Source organism: Engraulis encrasicolus, chromosome 18 (genome assembly GCF_034702125.1).
Source record: "Engraulis encrasicolus isolate BLACKSEA-1 chromosome 18, IST_EnEncr_1.0, whole genome shotgun sequence".
In the NCBI taxonomy this organism is placed as follows: Eukaryota; Metazoa; Chordata; class Actinopteri; order Clupeiformes; family Engraulidae; genus Engraulis; species Engraulis encrasicolus.
In genome coordinates, this window is record NC_085874.1 from 39,887,486 (window position 1) to 39,912,485 (window position 25,000).

At 43.9% G+C, this 25,000-nt stretch overlaps 1 protein-coding gene across 1 annotated transcript in view; it reads right to left on the reverse strand.

The window, feature by feature from the left end:
• Window positions 1–25,000, reverse strand: part of kif26bb (kinesin family member 26Bb) — a 59,049-nt gene that overhangs the window by 23,283 nt on the left and 10,766 nt on the right. Inside the window, exons 4-5 of the mRNA XM_063222178.1 lie at window positions 24,296–24,367; window positions 5,874–6,089 (exon numbers count right to left, since the gene is read on the reverse strand). Of these exons, the coding sequence (XP_063078248.1) occupies window positions 5,874–6,089; window positions 24,296–24,367 (288 nt within the window). The remainder of the gene's footprint in view (window positions 1–5,873; window positions 6,090–24,295; window positions 24,368–25,000) is intronic.

A 25,000-nucleotide genomic window follows, 5' to 3' on the forward strand; every position in this document is an offset into this window, starting at 1 on the left:
GCAGCTCGATGCTAAATGTGTCTGTACTTGTGGAAATAAAATAAACGATGTTAACAATAATGGTGTGGGGAGAACAGCTGTATAGGGCAAACACTGAGCGCAGTCTGGCAAACGAACTTGGTCTGACTTAGGGGGTCAGAGTGATACCGTGCTATTTTTGGAAATAAGCTCATTTTACACCTCTCAGTGAATTAAATGATTGGGCTTCACCTTTCTCTTGCACTTTCAACTGTTCTCTGAGTATGGCAGTGCAAATTTACCTCAAGCTAGAAATTACCATTGAATCCTATGAGACCAGCTAGCCGCCAGCTGGTCTCATAAGGTTCAATGTTAATTGCAAGCTTGGAGGTACAATCTGCACTGTTATACCCAGAGAATGACTGGAATTACAAGAAAAAGACAAAACTCAACCATTTAACTCAAGGGGAGATGTAATATGACCTTGTTTCCAAAAATGAAACAGTATCACTTTAAATCCCAAAGGGGCATGGACCCCTTGTTTTCTCTTTTCACAATACAGAACATCCCTCCCTGGTATACAAAAATCAAAGCGCTTAAAATACTCACTTCCTGGAAACATCAATGTCTATTTACTGTTGCTTAGCTACTTATGTACCCACGCTTCTTGTGATTGATGACTAATTCTAAATGTTCTGTCTCTCTCTCCCGATCTCAAATCAAAGTTGAAATTTGCTTTATTGGCACACGCCTGCCAAAGCTTGCAAAGAACATCAACATCATACAGCATTAAGGACATTATAACATTATGGCCAGTAGGACCTGGAATCGTTCTGTCTCTCTCTCCCTCTCCCTCTCTCAAATTAAAATCTAAACTTGCTTTATTGGCACGCCTGTGAGTATACGCTTTGCCAAAGCTTACAAAGAACATCACCATCATACAATATTAAGGCCAACAGGCCGGAATCACTGTGGATGAGCCATGATGACGCATAGAAAAAAATGCTTTTCAATAATTTAATAGGCTCATTTTTTTTACTTTGAGCTCCTTACATTATATTCAGAACCTTTGCCCTCGTGTTTTGAGCGATGTGTGGCATAGCGACATAATTTCATTTACTTTGAGCTCCTTGCATTTTATGTATAACCTTTGCCATCATGTGTGGCACAGCGGCATCATTGTTATAAGAAAAAAAATCAACCCAAGTGCATGGCTGAGGAGGGGTAAAAAAAAAAAAGCATCACAGTATGAAGGGACCCTCAGGGCGCTCTGTATCACCGAGTCTGTGGACATTGGGTCCTCTGCAGTCTGGGTTAGAAGAATAGGACATGTGATTCATCGGTTTACGCAAGACGCACTGCACATGATGAAGACCTTGTATTGCTCTGAGTGAGTGCTCTGAGTCTGACACACTCCTCTCCCAGGAGAAGTCACACATATGTCACCATCACTGCGGGGCCTCTGGACGTATTGATCTAAGTGGCAGCTCGATGCTAAATGGGTCTGCATTCTAGACAAACATTTATTACATAAAAGAAAAAGATCTCAACAATGATGTGGGGAGAACAGATGTATTGAAAAGGCATTAGTTAGACACTGACGATGAACTTGGACTTAGAGGGCTGGGGCGTTTACCCCCAAAAAGTGAGACACATCGTAAGTAGCTCCAGAATCCAAATGATGCCCCCATTGTCAAATTGATCTCACTAGCAACTCGATGCTAAATGGCTCTGTTTTCTAAGACAGACATTTATTATATAAAAGACAGGTTTCAACACTCATGTAGAGAGGACAGCTATAGGGATGCACCTGATACTGCTGATCATACTCGTACTCATACTCGTCAAGCACTTGCCGATACCAGGAACGATATTACACAAAACAATGCAAAATCTTGTCACGTTCAATGGACTTGAAAGCAGCATGGAAAGAAGTGCCACCTCATACATTTACTAACATTTAAATCTACATGGAAATGGACAATGAAAATATCACCGGTGGAAAAAAACAAGGCCATGCATTTATTTTCATTGTATTTTGGTGGTAAAAGGTATTGGTATCGGTACTCGGTATCGGCAAGTACACACATTAATGTACTCATACCTGTATCGGTTTTCAAAAAAGTGGTATTGGTGCATCCCTAGACAGCTATAGTATATTGACAAGGCGTTGGTAGGACACAGAACCTGAACGTGCAGACCTGAAATTGAACTTGGCCTTGGGGGACTGTTTACATGGGTAACGTATTCCCTGCTTCCAAAATACCACATGCATCTCAACTAATGTGCTTGCTGCTGGATATTTCAACATGGGCTACCACGGTCAAACTAGGTACTTGTCAGGCGCATCCTTCTACAGTAGTGTTTCTCAACGGCGGTGTTACAGCCCCCCAGGGGGGCGTTGGGGAGCCCTAGGGGGGCGTTGAAGAGGAGACAGATGAGTGGGGGCGGGGCTTGGTTCCCATTGGGGGAGCATTAGTCTATTTTATTTTTCAATACTCAAGGGGATGCTGGCAGGCTTGTGTCGAGGTCAAGGCGGTGTTGGGAGGCTTATGATGAGGTCAAGGGGGTGTTTGTTCAAAAAAGGTTGAGAACCACTGTTCTACAGGGAAACAAATGAACTCAAGCGCATGTCTGACGCCCTAAGGCTGCTTAATGCCACTGAGTCTGTGGACAGTGGATGCTCTGCATCACTGGGTGTTTGGCCTCCTAGGCCGGGACGTGTTGTGATTCATCTCCGGACTTACACAAGACAAAATGTGCATCTGTTTCATTTATCCATTAGTTCTGTTGTGTCACAGTGTCTTCACGATCATCTTTATATTTGAGGACTGTGTGTAGATTGTTTGACTGGCCTTCAAGTAATGATCTCAGATCATGGTAGTTCATACACATTCTTTTGCCCTTCATGGAATTTATCGTTACTCAAAAATATCGCTGATTCAGTCTGACATGTCACGTCACATGTGTACTGTACATTGCAAACATGGTTTCAAAACCTATAACAAGACGATGTTATACTTATGCTAGTAAGCAGCAATCCCCTTCTGTATACTCAAAGACAGTTATTGCAGCCAAGGCCCACCATTCCATGTCCCTGAGAAGCTTACATCAGTGGTTCCCAAACTGGGGGTCAGGACCCCTAGGGAGGGCCACGGACAAAAGGGACTTGTATTCACTTGTATGGTTAATAGATGTATTTGCTGTCCTGTGGATTTCTAGCAATATTAGCGGACAAACTATAAATGGAAAATCTGGAAATAGATGCTTGATTTTCCATTTATAGTTTGTCCACTAATATTGCTAGAAATCCATTGGCTAGGCTAACCTGATTTACATAATCTGGGCTGCGTTCGGCTACATCACGCGGGGGCGTTCCCATGAGCATATCAGACGGCAAGAGTCAGGTAAACGGTAGGTGGGGGGGTCGCGAAAATATTCCAGTCCAAAAGGGGTTCCCTGATGAAAACGTTTGGGAACCACTGGCTTACATGACAACACAAATGCATAGATGTACTTTTCAGAATAGGCTACGGAACATGCGATGAATATGAATGCTAGTTCTGCCATTCCTTTTCACTCACATGCTGCCAGCCAGGTAGCATACAAAAACATTGACGAGTGAAAAGCTGAGGACCGCACTCTGGAAAGGCTTGAGTGCAAGGTTTGCATTCTAATGCACACAACCAGGGCCGCTGACAGCTTTGGCTGGGCCCATGACAAAGTAATCTCAAAGGGCCCCCTACCCAATATACACAATGTAATGACAACCAAATTCTGGGCCCCCTCTCTTCCTGGGCCCGGGACAAGTGACCCCTTCGCCCCCCCTGTCGGCTTCCCTGCACACAAGCTACTGCCTTCTGAATCTGCCTACCAACAGAGTGATGTGTGCAGGCCTGTCACAACCGGGCAAGCAAACTAGGCAATTTCCTAGGACTCCCAACTGAAAGGGGGCCCTCGAGTAATGACTGGTTATGTCGTGGTTAAATGATCAGTTCAGCCAATTTCAAAATCTCAAAAGCTGCCCCCATTAGAATAGCTCACATCTCGTAAAGGGCTGAGCCGAAAAATGCAGCATCACCGTGAGCAGAACTGTCCTTTAAGTAAACTGGTAGCAATGACAAATTTATGAGTGAGGCGAAACCTCCCTAAGTCCAATGATTGAAAAGTGCAATGACACTGCTATCAAAATCTCTCGAGAGGACCCCTGCCCAATACTATAGTAGTTTGAAGAGAGAAAAAAGGGCGCCCCAAGTTCCTCTTTGTCTAGGGCCCCCAAAATACCTTGACACACCCCTGACTGTGTGCAAGCTCAGGCCATCTTGACACACCCCTGACTGTGTGCAATCTCAGGCTCATCTCCAGACAAGAGAAGAGCCGATCTCTAATCTCTAAATCTAAAATCTAAATTGCATCTCAGACATGAAGTCTCCGCTCTCCTGCCCACCATGGTCTTGCTCTTCTTGCATAAAACATAACAGCGTCTGCCTAAATCAAGTTTCAGGAGGCGGGGAGCTGTACTGGGGCAGACTCAAACAACAAGAAATGCTAATCTCCTGCTGCGTTCTCATAAACAGCCTCCTCAGCAACAACACAACACAACACAAAGTGAATAGCATGTGCAGGAACGTAGCAGCAAATTCTGGTCCCTATGTACAATCAGCTCAAATGGACCCATCCAGCCGTATAGCAACATAAATCGGACTGTGTGTTGGGCCCCTATATACATGGGGCCCTGGTGTTTCAGTCACACTTCACCCCCCTGTACGACACCCCTGAGCATTGCCGCTGACAGGTTCTGCTGGGCCCAGGACAAAGTCATCTGAACGGGCCCCCTACCTAATACATGCAATGTAATGGGGACCCAATTTTGGGCCCCTTATCTTCCTGGGCCCGGGACAACATACCCATTTGTCCCCCCAGCCCCTGAGCATGTGTACTGGGTGGGTAGAGAAATATTCTCTAAACGGCCCATTTTGCTTTGGGTGGTGAGTGATTTGGCACTAATTATGGATTGCCCTACTTCCAGGCAGTTGATTTGCGCACTAATAAGACGAGCTAATCGGCCCTAGCAGAACAACTGGCTGTCACTGAAGCAAGATTTCGGAGGCGAAAAGCTTATCATGTGTGTGTGTGTGTGCATGCATGCGTGCGCGCGCGCGCGCGTGTGTGTGTGTTTGTGTGTGTGCGTGTGTGTGTGTGTGTTTGTGTGTGTACAGTATGTGTGCGTGCGTGCGTGCGTGCGTGCGTGCGTGCGTGCGTGCGTGCGTGCGTGCGTGCGTGCGTGCGTGCGTGCATACGTGCGTGCATGAGTGTGGCACTACTCTACTCTATGGCACAACTCAATGCATTAAGAGGCCTTGCGTTCAGAATGGATCAATCATTTAGTAAAAAAACATAAAGTCACAACACTTAAATCAATTCTGCCAACTTGACAAATCTGCAACAGCGACACAAATGAAATTCCATTTCCTAATTAGAGTCTGCATATCAACAAGAGAGTGTGTGTGTGTGTGTGGGGAGGAGCGGGGTGGAAGAGGAGGGGCAAGAGGCATAAGTGGTTGATGAATGGATGATAAATGAACACCACCCTTGGCTGGCACGGTCTTGCATTCACTTAGGTCAGTGGTACTCAGCCTTTTTTGAACAAACGCCCCCTTGAGCTCATCACAAGCCTCCCGACGCCTCCTTGACCTCCTCACAACACCTCCTTAGTATTAAAAGATTAAATAGACTAATTCCTCCCAATTGCAACTAAGCACCGCCCCCTTTCAGCTGTATCCTTCTCAACGCCCCCCCTAGAGCTCCCCTTGGGAGGCTGTACCGCCCCTGTTGAGAAACACTAACTTAGGTCAACAGACAGACGTAACACAATCAAAGAGGGGGGGGGGCGGGGGGGTTTAACCCCAGCTGACCTGCATGGACTCTGGAGTGAAGACGGCGTCAAAGGTGAACGACCTCTGTGCGCCCCGGAAGGCTGCTGTGGTGGTCTGCTGCTGTGGCGTCTGCTGCTGTGGATTGTGGGTAGCAGCAGCAGGGTCCAGCACGGTGACCTGTCTCCTGCGGCCCTCCACTTTCAGACAGGGGGAGTCCGCCCCCGGGACGACCCGCAGCATGACCTTCACGTGGCCCTGGGGAGGACAAAACAACATCACAGGGTGCGTTCCAATATGCGACCTTGCTTCCACCACTTGTGCTTGTGGCCTCGTACCAGGAAGTAATATGTCATGATGACATCACTGACAACAGCATTATATTTCAATATCTCGCTAAAGCTCAATTGTGAAGTCATTTTCTCATTTGCAAACTGGATGGGGAATGAAGAATAGTCCCCCAAAAAATGTTTTGGCAAGGCTGACAGTGGAGAAACTTTATTTTTACTTTAACTTAAAATGTATTTTCTCCACGGAGGCGGGGCATCAGCAAAACGTGAGGCCACAAGCACAAGTGGAGGACGCAAGGTCACATATTGCAATGCAGCCACTGACACAAGAAAGAAATTAGCCATTGTGCTATAATCTGGCACATGTACAGTACATGTATAATATGTTCATTAATAATGTGCAATGTCGTGAACAATAAAGTAAAGTAAAGTAAACATCACAGAATCAAGAACACAACCCTGGGCCTGACAACACATGTTCATGGAGTTAAGTTTTTATTTCAGTAGAAAGGCATTCGTAATTAACCCATTGTGTCCTGGAGCGACATACAGTATACACTGCATTCAGATTCTTGAGATTTGAGTTGCTTTACTAAAAAAATGGGTAGATTTGTTAGAGCTGAATGAACACATTCTAGTGCAAAATAAAGGTTCTAGATTTTAAATGCAACTTATGTCATGTTTTTATGTGCTTCGGAGGCTGAGATATTTAGGTTTTAAAAGGAAGAGGGCACCTTTTCCCAAAAAGGGCTTAGGCTAAAATGGGTTAATAAGTAAAGGACAAAACTCATTGGCATCCATAAAATTTGCTGATTGACTTTAAAAATGTCTTTGCACACGGGAAGGTCAAAGGGTCAAATGAAAGGAACAAATGTGTCTTATATGATGATTTATTTATTTAACCCACATTCTTCAATTGGTAGAAATATATCAAAGCTGCAGTAAATTGTGTTTTTGATATATGATATTGATTGGAGTTTGACAGCTGTCAAAATAAACTTTTAAGAGTTAAGAATTTATTTGGCTGTAGCTTTCTACTAGATTAACCTATAAACCCTGAGTAACTCAACCTTACAATGCTTTAGTGAAGTGCTAAAAAAAAAAGCGGTGTTTTTTTTTCTTTCTAATCCTAGGTAAAATATAACCTGACTCTCGCGCAGATGGATTGTCATCCATCTGGAATTTTTGTGGTAACCTTGCTGTTCTAGCTCGAACGTGATTGGAGAAATTAGGTAAGAGTGACGTACTACTTCAACCAATCACATCGAAACGGGCCGTGACGTAGTTTTCAGCGACGCGAGATAGAAGCCACAACAGAGCAGTTAGCATGTTGACAGTAGTCCCAGCACAGCTAGCATGTGTATAGTGGATCATTGTTGGCGTTTGAACGGCAAGCCGCCTGTGGTATGACACCTGTGTCCGACATCGGACCACTGACGGTTACAAAACACACAAGGCATCGGTGGATTTTGGTTGGCAATCCGACATAGTGCACGAGTACTCTGCAGGGTCCAAACAGCGGCATGCTACCTGACAAGCCACCTACGTGAGAGCCAGGTTACATGCTACCAGCCCCTAGCACCAAGGAGGACCGGCTACTCATTTGGTGCCAGCATCGTTTGCATCAGATAAATCGCAACAAAGATGTGGTAAGTTAGATGTCCTGAAATGGCTATATTTTCTTTTAGTGAACACATCACGGGCATGGGTTTGTCCGTTTCTGACGGGGTGATAAATATTGCAGACAAAATGGACGTCTGCTTGCCTGCACAACCAATGTGACATATATTGATGAATAAAACTTAATCAAGTATGTGTATTTCGCTGAAAATGATTGACCAGCGATAAAATGTTATTCAGACAAAATTGCCAGCCATATGAAAACAATGCAGCCTCAACAGCATGCAGTTGCTACTAGCATTATTGGTTGTGTTCTGGTCACCGTTAGGCATGCCAATTTACCTATGATAATACAGTAAATCGTTTACAGTCCCATACGTTTTGTATATCCTACCATGAGAGAAATATACACCAGGATTGCATTAACTACTCCCGGTGTGCACGATTAACTTCGGGTCTGATTAACTTGGATGGCATAAAGAGCTGTTCACGTCAGAGGAGACAGGATGGGGCGTCTTAAGTTCTATTATACACTTTGGAAACTGCATTACGGTTCGACGAGAGGACCATGCCGTCGCACTTTTGCCGTTGTTATTGTGCGCGATTGTATTCTCAAACACTTCAGCTGTGGTCAATTCAAATAGTCGATTCGTGAGTGTGCTAAGCACTTCGATAAGTTGTAGGTGACCATCCCTAGTTGATCGGACGACCCAAAGTTAATCGTGCTCAACGTCATAAGCTGGGACACACACACACACACACACACACACACACACAGTGCCATTGTTAATGTGATGTCTTTTCTCTCTCTCGCTCTCTCCATTATTAGGTGACCCAAGACCCACGGTTATATAAGGTATGTCTGATTTATTACATCCATTGCTAGGTCAAAGGCAAAGAGTACATTACTGAAGCAAGCAAAGCCGTATTGTTAAGGGGTGTAAAACCCATTTGTGTAAACAATTAGTTTTTTTCATCAGGGTGGGGATGTGAAATGACTGAGAACCTATTATCAAGGTAAATAGGACCCTTGCTGACCTCACCTGTACCTGTGGCCTCGGAAGGTATCCAATGTTACAGGTTTGAATTCTTAGTAAGAGTAACTGAAAAGTATATGTGCTGTCCTGCACCACTATCCACCTAAACCTACATTAATTTCTCAAGAGACTGTACTCCTCATAACATTACAGTTGACAGACGCTTTTGATCAAAGTGATGTACAAGGGCAGTAATGCAACATGTGGGTGGAAAATACTCTGTACACAGAGTAAGTAGCATACCCTGTTGTTAATGAACTTTAAGTCACCTAGAAATATTTTAAAATGTGTTGCAATCAATTCCCGTGTTGTTTTTGTTCAAAACCTTGTATGTAGCCACAATTGTCACACATAACCTTCTGAAATGTTTGTCTAATATACTTCTATACTTCCTTTGTCTGTGTCTGACGCCAGGAGGTGTATGAAGAAACGACAGCATAGAGGACCCAGCACATCCCCTCACAGATTCCATGCCTTTCAAAATATTAGAACAAGATTTCAAGGCATTTTCCTTAAAGAACTTGCAACATTTCAGGAGTGCGTCACCATTTGGGTTTTCATTTTGTACAATACATCACCTAACACCAAGAACGCTACAATTTGTAAGCTATGTTTCTTGCATTGCCAGTAAACAATATTTAAAAGAAAAAAATGTGTATATATAAATTGATATCTTATGTCATTATTTACACTTTCATTACTGTACATTGAAAACAATTAGACAGTGTTTTCTTTTCACAATAAAATTGTATTTACATATGTTCCAATTACTTGTGTACACCATTATTTACACCATTTGTTCAATATTCGGTTCGATATTGTGACAAGATTCCACTTCTTTGTTCCTAATGGATGATGGTTAGATTCTGAACTAATGCTGTGTTACATGTTCCATTATGTCTATGAATCTGTCATTAGGGAGAGTCAGTCACAAAAAGCCTCGCTCACAACCAGTAGCATGAAGTACCTTAAAACCATAGGTTGTTTTGTAACTGATGTCAAATGTAAGGACTGTTGTTGACTGCTGCCTCATTAGGCTTTGTCCCAAACCCAGAGCAGACAGTCTCGTTAATGAAAGTGGCACATCTGGTATTTAAGTACACATGTTCTGTACAGCTGTCAGCAGACCATGATAACATTTCCAACTCTTCAGTAATGTCTAGATCTTGGTGGAGTTGTGTAGTGTAGATTCTATACACATGTGGTTGTACAGGCGCATTTTGAAACAGGCTCAACACAGAAGACCAAAGAAATGGAATTGTGGTAGGTGCAACACGTATGACCTGGCTGGCTCCAAACTTGTGGTGCGCATGCTCTGTGCCAGCCATTACTGAACTCACTGTCTTGTCTACCTAGAGTGTTCATTTGATGGTTTACAACAGTACAAGTGAGGGAAGAGCCTAATTCAATTTCCACTGTACATGTGTAGCAGCTGGATGACCCGGTCTGTGATGACAATCCCAGCAGACGCTGCCAACTCCATGACTTGCCTACCTGAAAACAACACACAATGTTAAAATTGAATCTGCAAATAAGGCAACTGTAATTCTAAATACTCTATAGGCCTAGTATCTGCATTTTAATTCATACCTATTTAAGGCTAAGACCTGAACAGCAGTAGGCTACTATTACTTAGTTTTAAATGTACTGCTGACCGAAAGGGAGACTTGGGGTTGCCAGTAGCTGGTGAGTGACAGGCCTCACCCTGTTTTTATTCCAGTACCCTCTTGTGTAAATTCTGTTTCCACACGAAGTAGGTCTCTTAACCATGCAAAATATGTGATTACTTTAGTCTTTACCATCGAAACAGGTTAACAACTAGGGCAGAAAGTGAAAAGGGGAAGCCCACAGACCTATACCAATATGTATAGGTCTGTGGGGAAGCCATCCTGGTGAGTTTGAAGTCAGAATGTCGTCGTGAAATAAACATTCCATCTCTCACATGCTGACGTTTTGGGACATGCTGCATTGGCAGCGATCACGGGGATAGTACATTTAATTTAACACGAACTTTATAGCATAAACAAATTTGTCTGAATGCGACAGCTTGGCATACTATTATGATCAACAGCACTCAGTCACCATAGCATGCGAGGTCTGGAAATGAGGCTTGTACAATATTGAATTACCGGCATTCACAGTTGTAGCCTACCATGTCAGTCATTGTTTCACACACATCAAAAACACGTTAGAAACAACCAAGAGGTTTTCACTCACCATTTATATGTGGCATGGACCTCTCGACTAAAATCCCCACTTAAAGTTGGTCTTGTAAACAGTTGAAGACTGAACATCGCTGCGCTCTGCTCATTCTCCTTCAGTGGATCATTGGAAGAAGAGTGAGAACGTTCTTGCCACCAACTAATTCCTTGTTTTCTGTTCCTCTCTCAAAGAATGAATGTTTGGTAGTTTTGATAACACTTGAAATCGCGGAGTTCATACAGTATGCAGGCCGCCGTTGTTGTGCTAGCCACACTGACTGAGGGGTGTGCTAGCAGCAGTGATGTCGCGCAAGATGCTACGTCATACCCGTCAACGCCTCACTCCACGATGATTGACATTGACATTGTCCAATGGTCGGGGCACGTTTATTTTCTACTCGAGGACTTCGGGCTCGACAAGGCTGAACCAGACCCCTGTGCGAGCTCACGAAGTGTAACGAAGATGCACGAAGCACGAGGGGTCTCGCGAGAGCCAGGCTAGGTAAAATACAGAACTTACGCACCAACAAAATGAAGATGGCAATTACTGTACAGTACATGTAATATGATAATGTTCACAGTGTACACTAACTGTTTAACATTTAAAATGTATTCACACTGAACAAATGAAGGTAATATCATATCTTTTAAATAAAAAATACTGAAATGCATATGAAAATGCAATATTAAATCTTCTTTACTGTATGTAGTTCAGACAGGCACATCTGAAAGAACATTATCTTTCTCTCCATTACATTTGATCCTGTATCTATTTCTGATGCACTTACTGTGGACTAAGTAGGCACTGTAAGCCACTGGTCTGAGTGGCACAGGGATTTACTATGGTGAAGTTTAACCCATTTTAGCATGATGACTCGTATATGTCGTTTGACCTTTGGTGCCTGGAGCGACATATACGCTGGCATTCCGGCTCTTGAGATTTCAGTTTTTTAAATAAAAATGATGTGGGTATGTTACAGCTGAATGAACACATTCTAATGCAAGATTAGGGTCTTAGGGTTTAAATGCAATCATGATTCATGTTTTATGTGAAATCAGAGGCTGAGATATTAAGGTTTTAATAGGCTGAGGGCAACTCTCCCAACAAGGGCTTAGGCATTCAGTGGGCATTTTCTGCAGGTGTCTTAGGCATCAATGGGTTAATGCAGACCATGGCAACCACCCAAGGGCAGATCAAGCCATGTGGGGGCCCCTGGGCAAAATATAAACACGGGGCCCTCAAAAGTCATTATATACAGTAGACATAGCACAATTCTGTGTTTTTGTGCCATTTTAGTGTTTTGTCTCATTTATATCTCTGATTATTTTACATAAAGTGACAAATTAAAACCAAGTCTAATTTTGTTGTGTTTACTGCAACTGATGTGACAGTTACGTAGGTCCCCTATAGATGTCGGATTTGATTGGGGTCCTAGGCAATTGCCTTGGTTTGTCCAATGGAAAGTCCGCTTCTGCTGCCATGCATGGAAGCACTGGGAGAGACATAAATAATCCCAGATATAGCCAAGGGGCAGAGACTGGCAGCACTTTCACACCAGTGAGATTACCAGCCTGTGAGGTGTGTGTGTGTGTGTGTGTGTGTGTGTGTGTGTGTGTGTGTGTGTGTGTGTGTGTGTGTGTGTGTGTGTGTGTGTTTTTGTGTGTTTTTGTGTGCGTGCGTGCGTGCGTGCGTGCGTGCGTGCGTGCGTGCGTGCGTGCGTGCGTGCCTGCCTGCTTGTGTGTGTGTACATGCATTGGGGGGTTGAATCAAACATGAGAACATGATGCGACATGGTAATCCTTTGATTTCCTGTACTTGCACTCATCACTGGGATCAAAGGCTACATGTTGTTAACAGTAGTCAGAATAGGCAATGGAGTCAAGTGGATTCAATGTCTTAGTCATGTGACATCAAATAAACCTCCATCCTTCACGCTGCTCATCCCAACACCATCCCACGTATCAGCCTTAACAATATGTCTGACACATATTCGAGAATAGTTTTGAGCCTCTGATATATCACGGCGTCGAGCGATTTATTAATTTATTTAGCTTTCCGTGGAATGATGCTTCTTTTTGTGTGTGATAATTTATGACACCAAGAATTAAGGTATGAAAGAAATACAATAATCATGCTTAACTTCATGGAGAACAGTGCTTAAAGGAAAGACTCACTATAATTGAAATGAATTAATTTTGATTAGGCCTTCTCCACTGATACGTGGCTGACATCCTTCAAGTGTTCTTTGAAACCAAATATGCTCATTATGAAGCTATGGACCTTCCATGAAAGGTCAATTGTGGTTTAATCAACACAATAACTGAAGTATCACTGAATTGAGAGTACCGTATGAATAATATTGAATAAGCTGAATATGATTTCATCCACACCATACTTGCTCATTAAAAATGTGCTAAAATGCTGGCTCACTGCGCAGAAAAACAGGCAGGATACGCAGAAATACTCCATGGAGAGAGTGAAAATAGATTTCTTTGTCATCATTTCCTAAACAAGCAGACTTTGGCATAAAATACCCCCACAGCCTCAAGAACAACAAGAAATCATACAGTCATCTGTAGCGGTAGTTAACCCCCAACATGGGAAAACGATGCTGAATAATTAAATTACAAACATTAAATAATTAATTGTTATGACTGGAACTAGCCAAGGCCAGACTATCCTTCCTTTCTTTATCCAGACCATGATCTTAACTGCTTGACGAGATTTGAAGTGAGGCAATGAAAACAAGATAAAATAGTTATAACCACAAGACACAGTTTCTGAAATATTCAACCAAACATTTCAGCAACAGCATATCCACACATCACAGTTCGTAGTTTACAGGGGTTTTTTTTGCATTTTTTGCCCCATGTGTTCGATGTCATTACTATACTATGGATGAATCTCTCAAAAGCCCAAATGCGAGAAGCCATAAAACAAGCTTTTGATGCACGATGGGCTTTATTGAATGTACAGAGAGCCTTGTCAGTTTGCTTTACTGAATGCAAAGAGAGGCCATTGTCTTTCAGCATCACAGCATGGGGTGGTGTCAACAATATAGGGTGATCGAGGTCAGTAGAACGTCACGGTTCGATGACATCACTCCACTGACTACAGTGGGAGGGGCCTCTGTAAGGGGAGCCATCAGAACCCAAACAATACCCAGAGACGCGATATTGATCTCAACGAAGATTGATACAGTAGGCTACATAGAATTTGTCAACAGTATTTGCATAGATTATACTTGCACACTTTCATTTCACTGTGAAACACACACACACAATATTGTATTCCTTTGTTTAGTGTTACATTACATGTTTGTATGACATTTAGCTTTGGCCCTATTGCTATAGCATTAGGGGAAATGCTAAATGTCATACAAACAAATAATAGAATAAAGCTTTCTTGAACTTCAAGGAAAGGGACCACACACATACACACACACACACACACACACACACACACACACACACACACACACACACACACACACACACACACACACACACACACATACACTGAGAGAGAGAGAGAGAGAGAGAGAGAGAGAGAGAGAGAGAGAGAGAGAGAGAGAGAGAGAGAGAGAGAGAGAGAGAGAGAGAGAGAGGGGCTTGGACAACACAAGTAGGCTAGTGAGTCAAGCAACAGCAGCAGTAGCTAAAGACAGAGTAGACTGCTGGTAGAAAGCATGAGGTAATGGTTGTCTTGTCTCCAGCTCCGAGGGGAGATTGATGCTAAGCCATTAGCTATTAGCACACACAGGTGGGATTCTGCTAGCATGCTAATTGTTTCAGCACTACACCACTAGCCTACTACTACACCATCACCGCAGGAGTCACAGAGGTGACAGGGCCCAGCACTCTCTTCAGTTCAGCAGCTAACCCAACGGCATGCCTTGCCTGTCAAATTATATTGTGTGCCAGCTGAATTATTTAAGAATCCATTTGTGACGAGACGCTGCCTCGAGATGCTGAGTGCATCCAGCTTGCTGCCCATCCCCCCACCTCCCTCTCTCTCTCTCTCTCTCTCGCTCTCTCTCTCTCTCTCTCTCTCTCTCTCTCTCTCTCTCTCTCTCACACACACACACACACACACACACACACACACACACACACACACACACACACACACACACACACACGCCCCACATCCACCCCCAACCCGACCCCTCCTTCCTCATCAGGTACGACCGACAGAGCTGTTAGGTGAAACTCAAGACGGTCCCGGTTTAATGTGTGCTGTGTGCTGCTGTAGAGAACGGAGAGCCCACGCCTCAATTAAAGCTAATTGATTTCCCTTCACCCCGCTCGCCTCTCACGAGAGACAGCGCGGAAGACATTCAGACATTAATGACATATTACATGGTCAGTTTTAATAGAGAAAGAAAGAGACAGAGAAAGAGAGAGTGTGTGTGTGTGTGTGTGTGTGTGTGTGTGTGTGTGTGTGTGTGTGTGTGTGTGTGTGTGTGTGTGTGTGTGTGTGTGTGTGTGTGTGTGTGTGTGTGTGTGTGTGTGTGAGAGAGAGAGAGAGAGAGTGTGTGTGTGTGTGTGTGTGTGTGGGTGTGGGTGGGTGAGTGAGTGAGTGAGTGAGTGAGTGAGTGAGCGAGCGAGTGAGTGAGTGAGTGTGTGTGAGAGAGAGAGAGAGAGAGAGAGAGAGAGAGAGAGAGAGAGAGAGAGAGAGAGAGAGAGAGAGAGAGAGAGAGTCTACTGTACTTAAATGAAAGATAAAATTGAGTGGAAGTGGTGTGGGAATAGCATGTTGAAAGTGGTGTGGGAGAGAAAACCTCAAAGTGGGCCGGCCGGTTCATACTGGCCGATCAATTTTAAAGCCTGTACTCCACTAAACCTTGCTAATGTAAAAGTTCCAAGGTGCTGCATTGGTACATATTACAGCTCTTTATGTGTTGCTGCCGACTTTGAATCCCCTCAGGTTTTAAGAAATTGAACATTTGTGCACGTCAGCAGCGGTAGGCTACGACTATAAATGTTTTTACTGTAACACTGATGTGGCAGGGATGATGTAAGGAGGAACATTCTCAAGCGCAATTTGGCTCCATCAGAGTGAATGAATTCTATGGCTATGGGCTCCATAGAATATAATTAAGAATTCCAGAACCTTCTTGTTCTAGAATACATTACAGATAAAAGAATACTTTTTCTTTTTGTCTTTTTTTCTTTTTTTCTTTCACAGCCAGAGATCCACACAGCATAAGAAAAAATTTGCTTCGGCGTAGAAGTTCATTGCCAAATTGTTTCTCATTAGAACTGAGGGACATCACATGCTGTACCTCCAAAATTACTTATTGCATATGTTGAGCAGTAAAGTTTAAGGTGTGTCTTTCCCATTGGTACACGTTGATAAACCACCAAAATAATTTTGGTAGCACTACCATAGGATCAACAACTGCTGATTAAGGATGAGTGCTTTAATGAACGTGATTGTGTGTGTGTGTGTGTGTGTGTGTGTGTGTGTGTGTGTGTGTGTGTGTGTGTGTGTGTGTGTGTGTGTGTGTGTGTGTGTGTGTGTGTGTGTGTGTGTGCTCAATTTTGTCCAAATATGCAGTTACTTCACTTTGCCTTTGTATGACAGTGTTGAGCAGGGGTTCCCAACCTTTTCCTAACTCAGGGCCCACTTGAAATTGTCCGGGGCCCACCTCTTGCCCAATAAGCAACAAAACTCAACAGCAACACACACAAAAATATGATTTTGATTTTCAATCAATGATTTCAAGGCTCACTTGGAATACCTTCAGCGCCCACCAGTGGGCCCCAGCCCAAAGTTTGAGAATCACTTGTGTAGTGTGTGTGTGTGTGTTTGCGTTTGCCTACCTTGCCGGGGCCTGTCGGGGGTCTCCCAGGGGCGGGCGGCTGGCCCTGCAGCAGATGGCGAGGGAGCAGGGGCGGGGAGCGCAGCAGGAGCCCACAGAAGTCGGTGACGTGATACAGGGTGTCACCTCCTCCTCCTCCTCCACCTCCTCCACCTCCTCCTCCACCACCACCACTACCTCCTCCTCCGCTGGCGGGCAGGGCGGGGCATTGCTTTCTCCTCCGGGATGTAAGGTTCAGTTTCTGGACTGCCCTGCGCACAGCAAGATACAGCAGACAGAGTATAATCAGAGATATTCTATAGAGATATGCCAACATAATAGGTTTCTATGGGCACCTAACGCGACCAGGTTCCGGTCTGCCTAAAGGGGCGTGTCATAATGCTCCTACAATGAATAGAACAGTCCCTAGGTCTGCCTAAAGGGGGATTTCCCCCCCAATAATAGAACACGGAAACAATGGGCCAATGGAACCTCTCTCTCTCTACTCTCTCTGGTATAATAGTATCAAACATAAGCAGGTAATTGGAGTGCTTCTGGGTCTTCACCTTTTTTCTTGGTGCTCATCAGTGTAGGGGCTCTCAAACTTGGTTCAGGAAGACAGATGCTGAGGCACTCAAGGTTGCAATTTTTTTTGTTTTTTATTTGGCTACAATGCCTACGCGTTTCGGCCCTTATGGCCTTCTTCAGGGCGTATGTATACTATTCAGGGTTTGACGTTGGCACCTGCCAACCGGCCAAATGCTAGAAAAACTTGTCTCTGGCTGGCAATAATTTAAGTGTCACTACTAGCCAATTTGTCAGGTAGCTTATTCCATGGCATGACATATCAGAGTAGCCTGTGGAGGACTGTTAAATAGAGTTTCTGGGTTGCACTGTGTATAAATACAGCACCAACACACATAGTGTGAATACATTATAATAATAATAATAATTGTATTTGTATAGCACTGTGTCATACAAGGCATGTAACTCAAAGTGCTTAACAAATGGGAAAAAACATTGTTAGAGATAGATTTAAAAGGAGAGGTATAGAGGAGAGGCAGAAAAAGCAGGAAGGCAGAGGAAGAAGAGATAGACAGAGAATGTAGAGTCATAAGGTCAACGTAGGTTAGGACCAGGATTCTTAGATGTGTAAGGTCCATAGTGGCTGGGCCTATCATAAGTCATAGATAGTCACACAGAGATTGGGCGCTACATGCTGATGTACTGTGTCTATGAAGTGTTTGCTGTATTCTGAGGGCTTAAACGGAGCAACAAATCCCGTGTACAACCTGCACATATGGTTAGACAATAATGCTGACTTTAACTTTAATAATGGAGCACCAGCAATTTCTGTGTGTGTGTGTGTGTGTGTGTGTGTGTGTGTGTGTGTGTGTGTGTGTGTGTGTGTGTGTGTGTGTGTGTGTGTGTGTGTGTGTGTGTGTGTGTGTGTGTGTGCGCGCGCATGGGTGCCTGTGTGTGTGTGTGTGTGTGTGTGTGTGTGTGTGTGTGTGTATCTATGCATGTGTGTGTGTGTGTGCATGGGTGTGTGTGTGTGTGTGTGTGTGTGTGTGTGTGTGTGTGTGTGTGTGTGTGTGTGTGTGTGTGTGTGTGTGTGTGTGTGTGTGCACGTGTGTAACCCTTTGTGTGTGTCTGACAGAGAAGGAGAGTGTGAAAGCCAGACTGTAAATAAGACCCGGGTGGGGGTGGTGGGAGCAGTGAATAGGGGAGGGGAGGGCATTCCTATGATGCGTAAGCCCAGTGATGCATACAGTAAGCAAGGCTGGCCTGCCTGGGATTAGGGCTTAAGTGCACCCCATGTGTTCCGGCATCAGATGAGGGGGGGATTACATGCTGCAAAATTAATAAGCCGTCCTTATTGTTGCATCCGATTCAGTTGAATTGCTGACCAACAGTCACTGCTCATCAACTCAAACCTGTCCGTCCGTTCGTCGAATCGTCGCCCATGTTAGGCTGTATTAGCAAGTGAACTGGTGGTTTTTTAGGAAAACAGTCCAAGACCCCGTGTCTGGACAGCTTCGTTGCTAACCAGTTAGCAACTTACTTGCTTTCGAGAAACGGGGTCCTGGTTTCCTAAAAGCCAATAGCCAACAGTTTGAATTGCTAATAGAGTAAGTAAGTAAGTAAGTAAGTACGTAACAGCAAGAACTGACCAAAGTGCTGTACAGTGTCAGACTAAAATACTAAAATAAAGCAATACTAAAAATTTGATTAAAAACAAGACAACAAGTCAACAGTAAGACTAAAACACATAAGATACAAAAAGGCCTTCCACAGTGAATAAAAAGGCAAGATAAAATTACATGGATAAAGATAAATAAGTAAATGAAAAAATTAAATAAAAACACAATCAAAAGCACATCCTCCTCTCCCCTTGTCCATTATCCTGCCATGGCAGTGCTGCTGCTGCCTCATTTTCACACTGGTATCTATCCCACTGCTACACAATGTACGTTTTTGTTCATTAGATGCCTACATCTATATTACTGACTATTGTACATTGTATTGATTTGCCAGCCAAAGTTGTCAGTAGACCTAGTAGGCTTTTATGTGTACGTACTATATAGTGTGTTTTGGATGTGTTTACTAGCTAACTTTTCTAATCTGTCTGCCTGAATTCCTTGTGAATGTAAGTGTACAGTACTTGGTCAAGAAAGGGTCTCTTCCCACTATACAACATCATATCCATATACTGTAGGCTACATACCAGTAGCCCCCCCATTCGTACAGGAAAAAAAACGCTTTCACAAAAATGCATTACAAGAAGATTAATCTCTCCACAGAGGAGAGAAGGATGGCGTTTGGCCCTTACTGGCAGCCAGGCAGACTGCACTCTCTCTAGACCTCGTGGATTGATCTTGGGGAGCGGATTCTGTGGGAATTGCACTGATTAGGGAGGTGGAAGTGCTTTTAGTGTGATTTGACATCCGCGATAAGTGAAAGCGAGTGGTCAAGCAACCAGGCGCTGCTACTGGAGCTCGCTACACACCGACCACACTGGCAAGGCCACTGGCAATGTTGGCTGGGCCCAGGACAATGTCATCTGAAAGGGACCCCCCGCTCCCTATACATACTACAACCAGGGCTCTAAATCAATTTTCAATTTGATTGTCTTCAAAAGGGGAAATTAAGTGTGCAGCAAGTCAACAACATATAGACAGATAACAGGACAAACCATAAAGTGCAGGGTTAAAAAAGGACCATAAATAGGGTGAAAAGTAGAATAAGAAACATCATAATAAATAAAAATAAAAGAACAGATCACACCATAAAATGCCATAAAAACACACCAGGGATCTGGCCAAGTGATCAACGAGGATAAATTAGCACCAGCCAACCGGCCAAATGATGGTTAAAGGGACACTGTGTGAGATTTTTAGTTGTTTATTTCCAGAATTCATGCTGCCCATTCACTAATGTTACCTTTGTCATGAATACTTACCACCACCATCAAATTCTAAGTATTCATTATGACTAGAAAAATTGCTCTTTTCATACATGAAAAGGGGGATCTTCTCCATGGTCCGCCATTTTGAATTTCCAAAAATAGCCATTTTTAGCTGCAAAAATGACTCTACTTGGACCATACTAGAAAATATTAGTTTATTTCTTTGTAAACTTTCATGAAAAGATCAAATTTGGCAATTGGCAACCCAGTTTCAATGAGCAGCATAGTTGCAGTACCTTTTTTGACCATTTTCTGCACAGAGTCCCTTTAAATTTCTGTTTGTCTGGTAAAAAGAAGACCCACTGACTAGCCACTTTGACCCATTAGTGAGAGTATGTCTTACTAGTAAGTATAACATCTTCTAGCCATTTTGGCTGGTGATGAAAAAAACATAAAAGAAAGTGAATAAAGAAGCACTGATCAGACTTCTTTTTTCATTTTTAATCGCCTCACACCATTTCACACTGAAGAAGGGTGTAAGCCCGAAACGTCTGAGATGTGAGACGATTAAAAGTGAAAAAAGAAATCTGATGAGTGCTTCTTTATTCACTTTCTTTTGAGATTTGAGTTCATTCATTGACGAAGTTAAGCACCCAGTGTAAAGTATAAGAAGACAAGGTGTTGAGCGCGCTTCCTGATCCTTCGATGAAAAAAGCATACCACGTGACGGCCCAAATCTGCCAACCTACCCCCTGCAGGGCCCAGGACAACTGACCCTTTTTTTCCCACCCCTTCATCTCCCCTGCACCTCCCTGAGGATTCTACTAGACACGAGAGGCTATTGGATCATAGCACAGAGGAGTAAGCCAATCAGATCATTTTTCATCAGCATATAGAATATCCTTGATACTTGACCGCAGGAAGCAGTAACATGTAGAGCGCAACTAAAAACCAAGCCAAATCTCGTGGTGTAGCATCATGGGTAGTCAATAATTATAGTGATATTCAATGATAGCCAGTAATGGTTAATCATTGAGGTTGATTCGTGGTCATAATTTGGCGGAATAACATTTTGTATATACAGTATATATATTGTCTATATGCAATATACACTGTATTTACATTACGTATATTTTTGACAATAAAGTACACTTGACTTGACTTGACTTGTATATCCTATATATTCTTTTGACTAATTCTGTCTTATACTGTAGGCTATATCTGATCATGGCAGCAGAGGGAGGGGAGAGTCACGTGAGTGAGTGAGCCACAGCCGCTTCAATGCGATGGATCCATTTCTCATTTTCACATGTGTGAGGAGGGCTAGCACCCTTTGCCAGCGGGACTCAGAAGGTGTGAAGACGCCCGTGTGGATGAAAAGAGCGTCACAGAGACTAATTAGGGACTATGAAAGAACATGCTGTGGCTGCTACTGCTGCTGCTGCTGCTGCGACCAGAGCCGGATTAACGCACAGGATAGATATGGTTGCAGCCTAGGGGGCCCCCTGGCAAGTGGGGGCCCCTAGGCTGCAGCCTTATCTAATCTGTGCGCTCTACATGCACTGCTGCTTCCTGCGGCCAAGTATCAGGGATATTCTATATGAAAAATGATCTGATTGGCTTACTCCGCTATTATCCAATAGCCTGATCATTTTAGCAAAAGTGAAAAATTGCAGAATTGTGACAATATTGAAAAAAAAACATCTGTCATATTGAATACATTTGCTGAACATGTTATCCTCAATTCTTACCTAGTATGTTATGACACTGTTTTGATAGTAGTTATGACACTGTCTATGTAGATTTGTCATGAAATTTGCACTCCGGGGGGGCTCACAGCAACCTGTAGCCTAGGGGCCCCAGGCCATCTTAATCTGGCCCTGCCTGTAACTGCTGCTGATGCTTCAACAGATGATGATAATGAGGAGGAGGAAGATGAGGATGATGATGGCGATGGCACATCACACGGCTAGCATTTGCATTCACGGCTTTTAATGGCTTGACTACTGAAAGCTGGCAGATACCAGAATATCACAGCGCTCTCTCTCTCTGTGTGTCTCCTCTCTCTCTCTCTCCTCTCTCTTTCTCTCGCTCTCTTTATTTCTTTCTGTCTTTCTTTCTCTCCCTCGCTCTCTCTTCTCTCTCTCTCGCTCTTTCTTTCTCTCCCTCTCTCTCTTCTCTCTCTCTCGCTCTTTCTTTCTCTTTCTCTCTCTCTCTTTCGCACTCTTTCTTTCTCTAGCTCTCTTTCTTTCTCTCTCTCTCTCTTTCTTTCTCTCCCTCTCTCTCTCTGTCTCTCTCTCTCTCTCTTTCTTTCCCTCCCTCTCTCTCTCTCTCTCTCTCTCTCCCTCTCTCTCTCTGTCTCTCTCTCTCTCTTTCACATCTGCCCCTTGCACACCTGTCTCTATCTCTCCATTTTGTCTATTTCTCTCTGTTCATCTCTCTCTCTCTCTCTCTCTCTCTCTCTCTCTCTCTCTCTCTCTCTCTCTCTCTCTCTCTCCCCACAGATGAGGTGTCATAAATATAGATATCATGTCCTATATTTGTTCCTGTCATACATATTTTACATCTGCGTGACTCATTGCAGCACTAACTGGCAACGTAACTCAGCCTTCACAAATACAGTACAAATTCCTCATCACAAGGACAGCTGAATGGCTAACTCTAGAAATTAAAATCAGATCGCTTTTAGCATAATTACTGTAAATATGCAAACAAACTGTTCAAGGGGAAAAAAGGGGGATCATTTTAATGCTTTGTTGTAACACGTTCATGTTTTTAAATGCGACTTCAGTCCACTGACAATAATAATGTGAACACGTAATGGGCAAGCCAGGAGAGGGTTTCACTACTATGCTAATGGTTTAGAGTGGGATAATGAGGACGATGATGATGATGATGACGATGATGAGGACGATGATGATGATGATGACGCCGACAAGGACGGGATAACATGAACTCTCTACTGGACTAGACTTTCCCCTTGTGTGTGTGTGTGTGTGTGTGTGTGTGTGTGTGTGTGTACGTGTGTGTACGTATGTGTGTGTGTGTGTGTGTGTGTGTGTGTGTGTGTGTGTGTGTGTGTGTGTGTGTGTGTGTGTGTGTGTGTGTGTGTACATATGTGTGTGTGTGTGTGTGTGTGTGTGTGTGTGTGTGTGTGTGTGTGTGTGTGTGTGTGTGTGTGTGTGTGTGTGCTTGCGCGACCGTGTATGCGTGTGTCGATGTATGCATGTGTGCGTGTGCATGTGCGTGTGTACATGTGCATGTGTGTGTGTGGTTTCATATGATTCCACTAGGTATGCTAATGGTTTAGAATGGGATGACCACCCCACCCCACCCCACCTGACTCCCCAAACCCCACCCCACTCCTCCACACGCCACCACCCCTCCACACACCACCACCCCTCCCCCATTGTTGCGAAGGGCGTGGTGCCTTGCATTTACCTGGTGTTTCTCAACGGGGAAGACACAGCCCCCCAGGGGGCATTGGGGAGGTCTAGGGGGGCGTTAAGAAGGATACAGCTGAAATGGATGCGGTGCTTAGTTGCCATTGGAGGGAATTAGTCAATTTATTTTTTTAATATTAAAGGGGGCGTTCTCAGGCTTATGATGAGGTCAAGGGGTCGTTGGAAGGCTTGTGATGAGGCCAAGGGGGTGTTTCTTCAACACCACCACCCCTAACACACCACACCACCACCCCTCCCCACACCAACACCCCTCCCCCACTGTTGCGAAGGGCATGTTGCCTTGCATTTACCTAGTGATTCTCAACGGGGAAGATACAGCCCCCCAGGGGGCGTTGGGGAGGTGTTATAGTGGTATAGAGAGAAAATGTAATTTCATTGAATTTGAAGAAAGTGACAACAAAAGCTGACTTGACTTGTGTTGATGGTGTGATGAGGCCAAGGGGGCGTTTGTTCAAAAAAGGTTGAGAATCACTGGTTTAGAGAGTGGGATGACCATCCCCAGCCCACCTGACTCCCCCCTACCCCTCCCCCGCTGTTGCGAAGGGCGTGGTGCCTGGTTTGCATTTACCTGCCCCATACCACCTCCCCTCCCCCACTGTTGCGAAGGGCGTGGTGCCTGGTTTGCATTTACCTGACAAAGAGGGACACAGCGATGGAGGAGGCGGTGGGGGAGGAGCCGGAGGGACTGGCAGCCGCGGACTGGGCCGTCTGTGGAGAGGGACAAAGACACAACTCAGGAATAGGAGAAGATTTATTTTTTGGGATACATCTATTAGCACTAATACATACAATGTGCCTGTATAAGTAACTTGTAAGGCATGTACAAAGCAAAATCAAACATTTGTTAGGCATGTATTCACAAATGTCTTGTTCATGCACAATAAGGGATTTATTACCAATTTAACCTTAGTAAGGACCTAGTAGGCCTTAGCGTTTGCTTAGTACATGCCTTACAAGTTACTTATGCAGGTATTAACATTGTATGTATTAGTGCTTATACAGTAGATGTATCCCTAAAATAAAGTGTTACGGATTTATTTATACGTAGATATTACACAGTGCACCTTTAACCCGTTAAGACAAAGCATTATAAATGTGCTGTTACCAGAATGCAATGACCAAGTCGCAGTGCATCACTTAAGGTCCTGTGCTATGTCATAGTGCTGTATTGTAGTTTAACTTTTCAATGACTTACAGCGTGCCACTGGAGGTATGGCGTGCATTAAGGGGCTACAGTTATGGTGCTCCTATGCACAGCCAGTGTCCAGGTGCTGGTGAAGTGCAGTCACACAGTTAATCCAGGAATAGGAGAAGAATCATCGCACACTGGTGGACTTCGTT